Source organism: Triturus cristatus, chromosome 1_2 (genome assembly GCF_964204655.1).
Source record: "Triturus cristatus chromosome 1_2, aTriCri1.1, whole genome shotgun sequence".
Classification (NCBI taxonomy): Eukaryota; Metazoa; Chordata; class Amphibia; order Caudata; family Salamandridae; genus Triturus; species Triturus cristatus.
In genome coordinates this window covers 590,483,720-590,499,233 of record NC_140580.1, presented here as the reverse complement: position 1 = coordinate 590,499,233, position 15,514 = coordinate 590,483,720, and the positions used below count along the sequence as shown (strand labels likewise).

General features: G+C 42.9%; 1 protein-coding gene across 7 annotated transcripts in view; it reads left to right on the top strand.

The window, feature by feature from the left end:
- The window catches only part of COL17A1 (collagen type XVII alpha 1 chain), a 197,079-nt gene that overhangs the window by 63,958 nt on the left and 117,607 nt on the right, over positions 1 to 15,514 (top strand). For 4 of the 7 annotated variants that reach the window (XM_085606993.1, XM_085606976.1, XM_085606957.1 and 1 more), the window contains exons 10-15: positions 1,846 to 2,001; positions 3,221 to 3,292; positions 5,327 to 5,401; positions 6,212 to 6,280; positions 11,869 to 12,027; positions 13,703 to 13,786. In XM_085606993.1, the coding sequence (XP_085463119.1) occupies positions 1,846 to 2,001; positions 3,221 to 3,292; positions 5,327 to 5,401; positions 6,212 to 6,280; positions 11,869 to 12,027; positions 13,703 to 13,786 (615 nt within the window). The remainder of the gene's footprint in view (positions 1 to 1,845; positions 2,002 to 3,220; positions 3,293 to 5,326; positions 5,402 to 6,211; positions 6,281 to 11,868; positions 12,028 to 13,702; positions 13,787 to 15,514) is intronic. The other 3 variants (XM_085606967.1, XM_085606985.1, XM_085606948.1) reach the window with 1 other exon arrangement.

The window sequence follows — 15,514 nt, the reverse complement described above, 5'->3', positions numbered from 1 at the left end:
TATTTTCTTTTCAAGCCACAAAGGCGGTGCTTTATTTAAAAAAAATTAAGTGCCGGGGCCCTTCTCGGAAGCCCATTGCAGCCTCCCCCACCCATACCCTGCCAACGGTGCCAATGGCAGTACCAACATAACACCTAACCATCGCACTCCTACAAGTGTGACAATTCAGACTATTTCATGCGACACACATAGAAGTATAATAGCATGAGAGACAGCTCCACCATGTGGTGGACTGTCACTAGAGCTGGTGCTGACAATTAAGTGCTGGTGCCGAGCACCAGAAAGCACCGGCACAAATTAAGCACTGCACAAAGGGGTCATTTTGTTATTTGAGGTGGTCATATCTTTTCCAAAGAGAGCTACTTTGGTTGGTTGCAGGAGGGAATCTTTTATTTAACCGGTGCATTTCCACGATACTCAACATTTTTATAACACTGCTTAAAACACCATCTCTGTCATTCCAGTTAACGTTTAAGCCTCCTTTAGGGGCTCATAAATACACCCACTGAAACTGAATGCCTGGACTGCAACATGAAACCCAGGGAGCCTTCTAAATCTCAAGACATGTCCCATTGCTGTAAAAGTAACACGTTTATTTTACACAGAGGTAGTTTGCCAGCCATTCATTGTAGAGTACATACCATACGAGGTGCTGAATTCATACTTGCAATGCTGAGATGTCTTGTGGAAAAAGTGCTATTCTTGGTGAGAAGCAAATTACACTGGGCCAAAGCTCTGTGCTCCCTTGCATCTGCTCAAGAGAGCACTGGCTGTCAGATACTCAGTGAGATGTGTCGAATTTCAATTTAAACAAGCCAATTCGGGGTCATTTTCTGTCGCATTCACATTGTGAGTCTATGTACAGATTGATACAATGTAGTTTTTCAGTTTTTGCTTCCTCAAACATTACTATTTCTTATAAATATTTGATGAGAATAATTCGGTTCACTTAAGGGTTGTAGGGCAGAGTTGGACTAGGACAGAAAATAGGTCCTGGCACCAAATAAAGGTGTCCCTAATAGCGGATCAGATAGCTAGAAAAGTGGCCCACTGTTGCAAACTGGGGAAGTTTTGCACCTGTACAGGCACACTGTGTAGGTGTTTGCAAGGAGTCGGATACTGCATGGATTTGTGTTTGCTGCAGGCAATGTTTGAGGTAATGTCAGGGAAATCCACAGTAAAAGCCTGCCCATTAGACCACAAAGCAGGCCCATAAACAGTCATAGAACCGACCCACACCTTGACCTGTCAGACCAGCCTTTTTGGCACTGCCTGATTGCCTTGTAGACCTGGACAACCATGTTGGAGGGTAGACCTGGACAACCATGTTGGAGGGTAATCATCGCATGAATAATCATAAGGAAAGGTAATCTTAGCACAGTATTTGTTTAAGAGTCTTATACCCTTCATACTACAAGCTACTGTGAATGATCCGAGAGGCAGTGGCAATGTAGGCACAGGACTCCATGAAAGTGCGTTGCACAGCTGCAGTTGCAACACATTGCCAACTTTCTGATGGTCCGTGGCATGGGAACACACAGTCTACATCCATGACTGCTTACAGATGGACACACAACCTATAAATCATTAGAGATGCAGAACTGGTGCAACACATTGTTATATATATACAGAGGTCACTTTATCTGATGAGGAATCCAGATAGGGTGTCAACTGCATGAACACTATATATTACATACACTTCAAAAGACTCATTTCAGTGCTAGTTCACTTAAATTCCTAAGTTGGATCACATGCAGAAGGTCCCTCTCACTTACAATAAAATGCCGCAGCGGTGCTGCTTCGTAGGTTGTGCTAATACGTCTAACCGTGCTCTATTCGATACAGTATCAGGAACGTACGATACGACCATCCTCGACGCTGCCCTTCCATCCTACATGTGGACGTCAACCCTGCCGGCTGGAGCCTCCATGAGCAGCTACCACAACAACATGATGCATGGGTCGTCGATGATGAATGCCAACGCTCAGTCAACGGGATCAGGTACACCTGTATTATTTGCAGATTAAAATCCTGGCATCTATTGATCTTGGATGGCCTGAGTGTGCATTACAGTAGCTCTACACTTTGTCATCAATCGTAAATGTTAAGAGCGTAGTGCTGAGATGATAAGATACATAAGTTCTAAGCACTGTCTTGACTAATGATAAATGGACCTTCTCTTGACCCTACTGTTCAAAAAGAACCTCAACCTCGAACCATTAGAGATCAGTGTTATATGCATAGATTCATTGTTTATCCATTTAAATGAAATAAAAATGACAAAACATTGAGATATTCTAGAATGACGAAAAACATGTACATAATGATATATAGGAGCTGGTGACAGCAACAGAACCCAGCACCAGAAATGGAAAGGGCTCAACTGGCAGCTTGCGTTCACAGACTAAGGGTAGGTGTTTCTCCGTCTGCCATTTCGCTGAACTTTGTAAACCTTCTGTTTACATTGGTAAAAGCTAAGACTTATGGAAAAGATCGAAAACGAGGCAGGAACAAGCAGCAATTGTCAGCCATCAGCTGCAGACCAGCTACTGCATGCAAACAGAAAGAGATGAAGGTCACACGAGGAGATAAGAGAATGGAAGATGAGGGCATGGGGGTCTCACATAGAAGAAACATCCATGCGAAAGAGAATCTAACATAATAGTATTTATTTATTTAAAGTTTTATATAGTGCGAACATGACCCGAGAGGGTAGCAGAGCGCCTTACAAATGATCAGGGTAAGAGAAACAGGCAAGGTCTACAGTAATAAACAATAATAACAATCACATGAACAGTACAGTAAGTAGCAGTATCCAGCTGGGGGTGAAGAACTCCCAGTAGACCAACATAGCGCATATAAATGATCAGGGTGACAGAAACAGGCAAGGCAGGTACTAATAAACAATAATAACCATCACAATAACAGTATCATGGGAGCCAGACGATAGGAACGTCGGCAAGATGATTTTTGCCACAAATCCTTTCCTGAATGTCTCATTATTCTTCGCTTCTTTGTTGCTATATAGATCAATGGAGTTCCAAACTATTTGTATCATTTCTCCGTCGCACCGATGCACTCCACAGGCATTTACTGTATCATATAGTGACACATATGGCCAGGGTGTCCATTGGATGAATTTGTGTTGCTTGGCTTTCATATGGCTGCTACTGATTCCCCATAATTGTATTTATGCAATCAATGTTTGTTTCTTTTGCAGTGTTTGGACTCCCCAATAACCTGGCTCCCAGTAGCCCCACCTTAAGTTCTGGGCTTAACACCTCTTCTACAGGTCAGTGCTGTTGCCTGGTATTCATGAAATGTTACTTCTTTAGAGATTCCTTATAGATCCTGGCAGCAGAGACAGGTCAGATCCGTGAAACCCTCCACCTTTGTGAGGCTCTGTCTAGCTCTTGGGGTGGCTGCATAACCAATGTACACAGGGCATTTCTCATGACCTCTCACAGTATCTTAGCTGCAGGGTTTTATGTGTCTCTTCGTGACCTCAGTAGAAGCTTGAATAGAGCTCCTAGTCAACAAGTCAACCTTCAAAATGTTAAGGGATGGAGTCGCTCAATTGTGTCATAAGCATGGACACTGACCGTGATGTCATGTTTCTCATTTTCAATTTTCATCAAGAAATTTGAAGACTGCGAGATAGATCCAAAAAAGATGAATAACAAATTAGTGAACCCCAAACTTGAACTGGGGTAGAGGGACTTTAGCAACTCATCACTTTGTGGGCCACTCACCTACTTTGATATTTTTACAACAACATCAGCCTTTGGAAACAGTTAAAGAGCTGATCCTTTAGACAATATAGTGTAAACGTCTACTGCTCAGCATGGATATGGTATTACAATGTTGGAAGTAGAAGGATACGAAATGTTTAAGATTGGACCAGCATTTATTTGGTCCACGTTTGGCAATGTACACAGAGAGCGCAAGCAGCTCCATCCAACACCCCTTGGAGTGTTTTTTTGTGTTGAGGCACCAAATACACAAAGGTGATGGGAGGAATGCTTGCTGTAAGTCTAGCTACTGACAATTGCTCAGGGTAGCATCCCCACACATCGTTCTTTTGCCCACCAAGCCACCTCAGTCTGGACACAGCCACATACAAATCAGTCTTGACCCGCCTTCATTTGGAACAGCCACCCCAAACTGCAAGGCTAGGTCCTCCTGAATCAGAAAACCAGAACCCAATACCCGTTTCACCCTGATCAGGGCTCTTCAGTCGGGTGTAGCTTGTTTTCTGTGGACACAAGTGATTGTCAGTGGTTAGACTAACTGCAGTATTCCTCCTATCACATTTTGTGTGTTTGTGCAGAGGCACAACACTCAGTGTAGGTATTTCCATCAAAAGCTTCCATGGGATGCTGGGCAGCGGCGGATCCTCCGCAATGGTGGAGGAGCGTCGCCTCACTAGCTCAGAGCCAGGAACTGAAAAATGAAACAATATTTATTATCATTCTATTTTTCAGCGGCTGGCTGAGCCAGGGTGTGTAGGGAGAGGCCGGGCCACTGGAAGGAGGAGGAATGATGTGGCATGTGCACTTCTAAGTGCGCATGTCTGTTTGGCTCGCCATTTCAGGCCAGCAAAACAGACATGCACAGTTAGGTTTCTCCAACCTAGCTGTATTGCACAGCCGGGTTGGAGAAACAGCACAGACTCCCTGTGCCTGGGCAAGCGTTAAACCAACCTGCTAAGGCTAATCCCTGCCATGCTGTCATGCTATTGGTAATAGCATGAGAGCAGAGCAGGGATTGCACAGGGAGTCTCTGATGCTGTACCCGAGGCAGCCGGCAGCTTCAGGTAAGTCTTATATTTTGTATAATATTACCCCTCCTGTGTACCCCCTCCCATGCCCCTCCACCTGCCCTACCACTTTTTGTTTGTGTCGGCCGCCGCTGATTCTGAGTGAATATTGTCAGGCGGCAGGAGACTGGCCCCCACCGGGTTTTTTTTCTGCTTGGCCAGGCAATGACAGCGTACTTTGTGCAATCCCTCTGCGTTTGAGCCTTGTGTAGATTAATGTGAATTAAAAATACCTTCCTCTCACCCAGATGACATTCTTCAATAATAATGACAGAAGAGTCTGCCTGGTCAAGAGGAGTAAAATATGGGCGATGCTACTTTTGAAATTATCACACTTTATTAATAAATGTACTAACGTGTTTGCTTCCAAAATCTGTATTGTTGTTTTGCCCCTAGTAGGCTGCCCACTAAATTAAACTACAAAGAATCTGTAAGCTTGATTCATGAATTTGGTATCACAAGAGATTCACAAACTTAACATGGCCTCTGATAATCTCCTTCTTACAGTGTTTGGTGTTCAAAACAACCTTGCGTCTGGATATGCCCCAATTAGCAGCAGTTCAGCAGCCACAACGTCCACGGGTGAGTACGTCATCTTCACATGCACTTTAGCATGAGCAGCTCGGCTGCATTGCTCTAATGTGTGTTGTAACTGCTTGGTCCACATATACCCTCTGTGCATTGACACCCTGAAGCAGATCCTTGTAGAGGGCCCCAATAATCATCTGGCCAACATAGTCAGTGAATGAAAGGATCCCGAGCGGTGGGTCTAATTTGTGAATTCCTCTGTCCAAAGCCTTCTATGTGTGTAGAGTAGAGCAATGTGGCCTCAACACCTGAGTTCAAATCATTTCTCATTGGTACTCAGATGGACACAACAATCTAATAGGAAGTGAAATGTTAAGTTTATTGCACCTTTGTCCGTTTTAAGAAAGAATAGCAAATAACAAAATGGAAACAAAACAGAAATAAAGTGGTGGTGGTTCGAAGGGGAAGGGGCTTCACTCTCACGCCCTCAACAACAAGCCAGGTAATGTAGAGGTCAGTCTAAAGGTTTAGAGGGTTTTTTACTCTCATCACCTCTAACATCTGGGAAATCTAACTCCAATAAGAGGAGCAGAGATTTTTGTTCCACCATAATTTCCAATTACCTCACTATCTTTGCCTATATCAATTTCCAGAGTTTGAACAGGTTTCTGCAAATCCTTACTGGATCCTCTGTAAACGTAGACAGCCCCTATGATCTCACCTACTCCTTAAACATGTTGTAGAGGGTCAACTAAATGTCTGGTCCATGGCGGATGTTTCTACTGACACTGCGATGCACACCAGAAAGCATATCCCCATGTATTTGCCCCACTTATATGCTCATCCGCATGGTTTCTGTTGCAGTGTATGGAGTACAGAAAAACGTTCCCCAGAGCACCGGTACCATCAGCAGCAGCATGTCTACCTCAGCAGGTAGGTTCACATAACAGATGCAAAACAATTGGTTATGCTATGCAAATGTCTTGGGGGGCGTGGCTGCAATATCAATCACTATACTTATATAGCCATTATATTATCAAGAAAATCTTTGAATTCAGGTTATCTTCAGCATTCATTAACCCCTAACAGAATCTATATCCATTGTCAATTGTTATAACAATAACAAAGTTCTACCTGCATTCATACAACAAAATATTTCTAATACATCACTTTTAGTTAGCTAATGATCTAAGACTATTAACCCCAACTAGATATCATGCATGTGTGTGTGTGAGAGAGAGAGAGAGAGAGAGAGAGAGAGAGAGAGAGAGAGAGGGGGGGGGGATGGGGAGAGGGAGAGGGATGGAGAGAGAGAAAGAGAACCCCATTAACTAGGCAAAAGCGCAAAGTTGACTCTAGGATGGGTAATGCAATTCCATGTTGAGACCAGCTGAACTTCCATGTATTAATGTGAGTGTTAATTTCACCAGTGCACGAACATGCTAAGGTGAAAGCAGTGACCACTGAATATTTGGTAGAAAAACACATTTCCAAAATAATTTTTCAGTGAATCTATTTCCATGATTTTTATGGATTTAATGTATGGGAGGGAAGTGATAAAGAGGATATTTTTGCTAGAAGCCAAAAAATAAGGCAACAAAGTGGTACCATGTAGAATAGAAATGGAGTAGTACATGGATATAATAGGTGTATGAGGAGAGAGAGTAGAAACGGAATTTCCATCTGGATAGGAAAAAAAATCTTTCATCAAAATAAATACATGGAAACAATAAACATGTTCCTATCATCAAAAGAATACAGCCTTTTTAAGTTACACTTTAAAGCAGTAAGCATGGTGTTTTGCCTCATCAATTCCTAGATATGGTCAACACGAGGATTTAAGTATTCAATAAGTGATACAAAAGGGAGTTTCCATGGAGCTGTTCATTGCCTGTTTGAAAGCTCCGATGGTCAAGTATATGTAGGATTATGTTATGTTACGTTACGTAATGTTATGTGGCTAAAGACCTGTAGAGCACGCTACCACCCAATGGGTCTCTTGCCGCTGAGGTCAGATTATGAGTGAAGTTTGCACCTTAGAAGAGGATCACTAGGGAAGATGTTTATAGAATGAAAGCCTTTTCCACCCTTTCCTGAACTGAAGCTGAGCAGTGATGGAACTAAGACTGTACAAGAAAGAGTTCCGCAGTGAGGGGGCAAGCACTGAAAAGATGCGGCCCACAGAGTGCCCATACTATGATATGTTACTTATAAACCTTGTCAGCGTTAACACGCCAACACAGCCATTTTCACATTCATACGAGGCATTAAGCCAAGATGGTCCAATAGCCTTCCATTAAAGACAATAGTATGGTAACAGAAGAGTCCTCGCATTGCAGAAGCATATGCTTGTCTAAAACGCTTGGTTGACTAAGTTGGAAAGCTAGAAAGAAGCAAGATGGTGGAACTGAATATGTTTGAATCACATTTGATTGGTTGAATTTTCACGAGAAAGTGGTTTTACGGGTATGATTGACATTGCGTGCTTGACGGTACGGGAACGTGCCTGTATGCCTCTGTCATGCTTCAGTTATCTCAATTTTAGGGCCTATGGGCAAAAAAATAAGAGAACAAAGAAAAAGGACATTTGTTATTTTGATGGGCATCTCTCGCATGTCGCCAACAGCACTTCTTTATGGTTCCCTGGGCTTGTTGCCAAACTGTTAAACTGTTGTAACTGACTAAGTAGATGCCGTTGAAAAACAGCGCTGAAGGGGAAATTGTAGTCATAGCAATTTGAAAAAATGAAACTGTTGAGGGGAGCATCGCATATAGAACCTCATTCAGTTGTGGCTCCTTATATCAACTGTGTGGCTTTCAGTTTAAGGCTGAGCTACCTAACAAATCCTTAGCAAGTGACAAGTCAAGATGATCCTATTAAAGGGATGTCTCTATTGTTTTGGAAGCCGCCATTGGGAGCACTAGTTTTCCACCTCAGTCTCCTTGCATTGTGGCCTCCCTTGATGCTTGAGGTGCACACTGGTTCCCAGTCATTGCCACTGGGCTGCTCTAGACTCTTGTTGCTTTGTCCCAGACTCTTTGCTTGTGAGCACGTTGGTGGGTGGCAGTTACACGAAGACTTGGAAGTGTTCGTTAGAACTTTATTCACTGGCTGTTTGAACAATGCAGACAAAAGACATTTCTTCTGAACATTTCTTAGAGTAAAATGGGGTTGGTTATTTCAGCATCAGGGTCAAAACACAAAACTTTAAACATCCTATGATATCTCCTGAAAGCTACCTACCCCAAGAGACCAAGGAACGTCTCTGCAATGTTTGCTCACCAACTTCAGTGGTCAGAATGTGAAGCAAATGTAACATTTCCTACACTTACTAATGACAGCGTTCTTCTGAAAAACTCAAGAAAGCCTTGAATTCAACAACCTCACTTTCTGTTGATCCCAACACGAGCCACTCAACCCATATCAGTCAGACTACCAACGCCTTCAATCCAGGGAAACCATCCTTCCTCGTTTTAAATTACTCATCTCAGCTCACCCCTACAATGTATGCTGTGTTGTTATTTTATTGGTTCTGTTGGTGGCATTTGACACTATCGGCCCCTCTCAGTAGACTTGTCCCTCTCAGTACACATTTGCATCGACCTGAAAGTTATCAACTTATCAGAGATGCTGCGAATGACACCAAGCAACACTGTGACAGAGTAGCATGTAATCTGACCGGACTAGTAGGATGCTATATCTCCAATAGCCACAAGAGCAAGACACAGCCCAGTGATGGTGAGATAAATATCATTCAAGAAAGAAAGCAATGGGTGTCCTGTAAGCAAAAAACTAAAGAAGAAACATTGGGACTCATAGGATGACCCCTAATAAGCATGCCAAAGAAATTAAGCATTGGCAAAGCCATATTGGTCTGACACTTGAATAGAGCATCACAACTAAAACACTCCGGTATAAACGCGCACAAGTTGTACACCCATGCTGACATGCAGATGAACAACATAACACCTATAAGTGCAGCATTCATAGACAAATGTACACAGGCAACACAGTTCTATGCAGCGCAACACACTTCTATGCAGCTATAGGCCAAGTTGCTGACCCTCTTGTGCTTGGTCCAGCAATGTTGTTATTTTTCAAGGGTGATCAATTAACACATCCACCAGAGGGCTCTCACTAGCAGAGGTACTGCGGAAACTGGCCCATAACCCTTGGGATTCTGTGTTTGTGAACTTCCTTTTTAAAGCATGTCTATGATAATTTTTTGAAACTTAAATCCTGGGAGCAGAAATGTTTAAGTCTTAACTCAACTAAAGAGTTGTAATAGGCCCAGCTTAAGCAATAAGAGGCAGAAGTAAATACCAACAATAGGTACCTCTTTACTAACCAGGGTTTACCACTGTTAATTCCACTACAAGTTCTAGAGCTAACTAATGAATTGTGAATCATTTTTGTGAATCTCTCCTTGCATGGCCCTTTCTTTTCGGAAACACATTGAGTCCTGCTAACACATTAGTTTATGCATGACCTATCAACCAAGTAAACGTTTGAAGATATTTTCTCCTAATCTCAGTATATCCTTAAGTGACCATCGTAACCAAAATGATATATGGAATAAAGTACCCCTTGCTGTACATTATAAGGAAATCCACGAGGAGTTCTGTGACCATATAGAGGAACGAGGCAGAAGAATATAATATAATATAAAAGTCTATCTTGCTCGCATAAGCTCTTGGGCACCTCATAAGAATTATGGTGGATGATATAAATTCAACTATAATACAACACAAAATATAATACCTCACCAATTAATGGTTCACCATCTCCTCAGCCAGTACACTGTTTCTTAAAACCTGAAAGCTCCTGAAGCCACGTCCCCTTTTGCTACATCAAGATTTGAGTCCTTCATCCTTCGGGGCTCTGCCACTGAAACACATTCCAATGACCTATGAGCAGCGCCAATCTTGTTGCTGTTTAAGGCAATCCTGAGACTCCTCTGTTCCATTCATTGCTTCAAAGCTGCTGATCAGAAGAGCGCTCTACTCCTAATCCTCTACCCCTTCACCTTATTGTAGCCTGTGGCCACCCACTGTGGCATGAGGCACAACATGTTTAAAATGCGTATAATATATATTATCTATGGATTCTGTATAAATACCTTGTCTTGTCTCCGGTCACCACTTATGCAGAATCATCTAAAACTCTTTAAAGTTACCCTTGCAATCCGCTGATGTCCTTAGTTACCATTAGTTAATATACATAGCATTTCTGGATGAAATTCCTATTGCAATAAATGCATATAAAACGACAAATCATCATATGTAGAGTGAGCTGAACACATCCCTAACCAGACATGCCCCATGGCTCAGTAATAGTCTCTGTTACATTGAGTTTGCATCCCTCAATTAGATTTTAGAAAATCTTAAAATTGGGCACGAGCTCTGCTACCTTAAGCCTGCTCTGCGGGCAGTGATGTACGGAATCATAGTAATCCCACCACTGTTTTTGTGTATAAGTTTGTATAGATTTGTATTGTGGTACATAAATTGTGCCATAGGTGCATCAGGTATTTGCATTCATTTCGAGGATATTTCTTGTACCACACTCAGGATTATACTTTTGGGGGCCTATGTATGAAAAAGTCACACAGTGCAGCTCAGCAAGTTACCTTGCTGCACTGCAGTGGGTGACAGGGAAAGGGGAGGAATGTGCCATATTTAAGGCAATAGCTGCATTCCTGTCTTTTCCTCTGCTCTGGCCCCCTTTTGGCAGCCTAGCGCCAGTGCAGGCACCCATGCACAAAGGTACACGGTGCCTGCGTTGAATGCAGGATTGTTTTTGTGCGAAATGGGACACCTTCCTGTACAGAAACAATCCTGAAAGGCATTTTCCTCTTACTATGTGCACTGCAGGATACATCACACATACAAAGAGGAAGTAACAAGGAGAAATAAAGAAATTTCTCCTTGTTACATCTCTCCTGGGAAAGCGTATCTTTTAGGCACATTCCCTGGTCTACCAGTTCGGATAAATCTGGGAATCCATCAGAAAACATGGAAGTTGCGTGTGAAAACCCATTCAATGCCCATGGAACGCCATCCCAGGGCAGAGTAATGCAACACACCAATTTGCGCTGCATTGCATTACTCCAGGCTTATGGAGCCAATCAGGGCCACGCAAAGTGGCTTCGCGCGGCTTCATCAAACTGACCTAAGGTTTACGTTGCTCTTGAAGCGCATGGTGTGGTGCAAGGGTGAGGCAAACCAACTCGTAAATAGGCCCCTTTGTTCCGATGTACTTTGAGCACTTAAACTGATAGCATAAACAAGATACGCATTCAGTGACACTATATTAATTCCCTCCTTTCCCTCACATTTTTTGCCTTCAGCTGGGACCTCTGGGCTGCAGAGGTTTGTGTTGACACTGGAAGGTTCTAACTCCAGCCCTAGGATGTTTGGAGAAAGTGATAATTTGTTTATACCCACTGCGCACCCTCATGTTCCTGGTTTTATGTCATATAGCACAAGCTCTTGTTCAATCCAGATAATTTATTTTCTAGTTACAACAGGGCATGCACAGAGTGAGGACATTCTCCGCAAGGACTACAAGTTCCTACTCCTCGAAAAAGAGAACGTCCCCACCAAGAAGGAAGGAGAGCTGCTGATCATGTCCAAGGACAGTGGGAAGGTCTTCACCGCAGCCAGCACTGGATTTAGTGGTAGGCTTTCCATGTGACCATTGTCAAATGCTACGATGCATAGTACAGCAGACGATAATATATTCTAGTTAAGCTTTTGGTATTATCTGTGATATCTGCCTGACATGACACCCAATGGGACGACAGGGAAATGTTCGCACTTAATCCTATTAGCAAGCCGATATTTAAATGGAAGGAAATACGTTAAAAAAAAATGTCTGCTTCAAGAACTTTTACAAAAACAATCCCTTATGTATATTCACTGAATTAAGCAACATATAGTATGTAGGTAACCATCTCTCTAGTGAACCGTTCCTTTCCATGGGGGTAGGGTCTTAGTGTGAGTTCCCGTACCCGTAGCCAATAGTAGCTGATATGAATGTATACTGAAACAAAGAGCTGTAGTAAAGCTGTGATGGGAACGCCCTTGCCAAGGCAGTATTCTAAGCCAGGTAGCAGTGTGGGTACCTGGCAGCAACAGTGGCATGGTTCATTCCTATTACCCAGGTCTATTCTCCCATATCAATGAAGAAGTTGCTGCAGCAGATGTTCTGGGTACAAGGATCTGTGGTTTTTAGAATCGCTAAACATTGTAATAGTGCATCTAAAAGAAAAATTGATCTATTACTTCCTTGTATATGGTCAAGTCCACTTAGAGTGGATAACGGTTTAGTACACCTTGGAAATGGCGTCTGATGAATATCAACCACCTTCCTTGGGGCGGTCCACCGGTGGATTCTTCCTATTAAGCATGTAACTATGACAACAGAGAGTGTTGTACAGCGGCTCACATGTACCATCAGACGCAATTTCAATGGACACGAACATACCTACTAGAATAACAGCTAGTATTTAAAATGTTCAAAGCACTAGAAGGAGAGAACACATCACTGTGGCCCATACTCTAGATAGACTATGTTTTTTCAATTGACAGATGAGTAATGCAAGTAAAGAGCGTAGTAAGATTCATAAGATCACAGTGACTGTCTATAGCACATAGTCTCTTTGGCATTGATGACGGAGCTGAACACAATCGTACCTGAAGGATCCAATACAAATATTGGAGTCGCACAAGCAAGTGTTCGTTCTTTCATAAAAATATTGGAAAAAGTCAATTGTTCTAAGGCATCCAATTCCAAACTATTTACAAGTTTTAGGTTCCTAAAGGAATGTTTCTGTTGCCAATTTTGCTTATGCCACACACTGCAATAAATATCGCAATGCATGAGCGTCAGCACTTAAAAGTACAAACCCGGACAGCGATATCTCTCGATTTGTGTCAGCAAGCAATTTCCTACTGTCTGCTTTAGCGTGGGAATATTGATTCCAGAAAATTATCGGAACAGAATATTGTTGCAACAATTTCGTCTGACAAAATATTGCAAGGTACGTTTCTATACGTTTTATATACCCAACGCCACATATATGTACCTTGATCTAAATATCTTCAAGGTGTTTATATGTGGAGGTAAGAATAATAAATCCTTGCCTCCCTCTGTGCACTTACCTTTCCATATTTTATCCCTCAATATAGTTGTAGCGGTAATCTGTCCCGTTTCGGAACGCAATATTCCCTACTAGAATCTATAATCCCTAGTTCACATTTTGCATCTCATAAATGCAGTCTATACAGTGTTAGATCTGCAGAAACAGTGTCTATTCGATCACTCATTGTGTTCCCTGTGTGACTGTACAGGGTCTGCGGGTGAAGATACGATAAAGAAAGACAAACACTACACGACGAGCACGTCAGAGACTTCCCACAAAACAGAAGCAAATGGTGAGTATTCCTCTTAGCCGATGATACCATTTTTTTGTGGATTGTAGCAATAATAGGAGAATGCTTGCCTATTTTATATGTTCACCCTAATACTCTTAAAATCATCTTAGGTCAGAAAGACCGGGCCCTGTATACTCTACTGTGTTCAGGGCAAAGGGCTGTACTTTCTGTAGCGCTCTTGCTTTTTTAACTGAATATTGACTGAGTTTGGGCTACCACTGTGCGGGCCTTTTTTATTGCATGCCTACAGCACAGCCATTCGCTTCCATTAGGAAACGATTGATGCAGGTAAGAGAACCCGGATTTGCACATTGATTTTTACCTCCAATTATGTGTCTTCTGTGAGGAACTTTAAAGTTAAGTAGGGGGCCTGAGTCTTTAATCTCTTACCAGCAGTTGTGTTCTCTTGCTCTCGGTGTACTATGGGGTTCTCTGACGGCTTGTGTGGAACATCAACTGGCCATATCTCCCCACTCCCCCATACCGCCCCCATTTGCACATTCTCTCTCAACCACTTGTTTTACTCTATGTGGGACGCTCTGTGGGCACTAACGGGGCGGAAAAGGGGAGAATGCACATTTTGACTTGTCCCCATCATTCTATGGACCTGACATGAAACACTCACCGGCCACACTCGGCTCTTGTGTCTTGGTTTCCTCTCATGAAAGACTTACACCAATTCTGTTACGATGGGAATAGTCTGCTTCAAACGGGGGAATTGAGAACCCAAACAGCCCTGAAAGCATCCGTATTGGAGCGAAGAATAGTCAGGAAGTTGTCTTCATGCACGGTGTTTGGGAGGCGGTCTGCCGTCAATATAAAATTGTTGTAAATAATGTATTTTATAGCACAATTTTCCAAAGATATTGACTAAAATGCAGTACGTTTTAGAGCCAGTTCTGAACGGAAACGATTTAAATATTGTGTACACCACTATATAGAGCCCCATTTCCATTCCAGTTTCCACATTGCTGCAGTACTGAAGCCCCGAAGACAGGCCAATGTAAATATGGTCACAGTATGGAAAGCAACATGGCTTATTCAGCTTTACTAATGTCCTAGTAGTTAGACCACCATAATCCGACCAGTGCCCACCACATAAAACAGCACTGCCAGTTCAGTATTGACCCACTGTGTAGCGGTTAATAAGCAGGCCATTCCATCCTGCCCCATTACACAAAGCACAACAGCGCTTCCTGTTTTCACAATGGTGCAGCATGGAAAGCACCATAGCCAGTTAACGTTCCACGTTGTCACCCCCAACAAGCAATGCCGCAATCACAACAGAGAAGATACCACACTCTTCCATGAAAGCACAACTGCCCAAGCGCCCAACCACCCTCTACGCACTGTTATCATGTCCTGTCCTGTTCCATGTAGGGGAGATGGCATTAGTTTATAAGTGGCTGGTCAGCCATCTTACCATAGCCGCATCATTATCTTGTCCCCAAAGCAGGAGAGATCTGCAATTGCTATCAATTCTTCTACAGCACGCGTGCATGTATTTTGCAAACGTCCCGAGTTGGGCCTAGACAGCGGAGCCCAGGCTACAAAGCTTTCACTCAGACACAGTGCACCAGGGTCTGAGGTGGACAGACTATTCAATCCTCAAACCCTCCTGTCAAGCCTGCAGCGTACGAGGTAGTTCCACCGTTTTCCACCTGACAAGTCAAGAATCACCATGGTGTACGAATTGTCCTCTCCAAGGGCCAGATGTACAAAGATGCT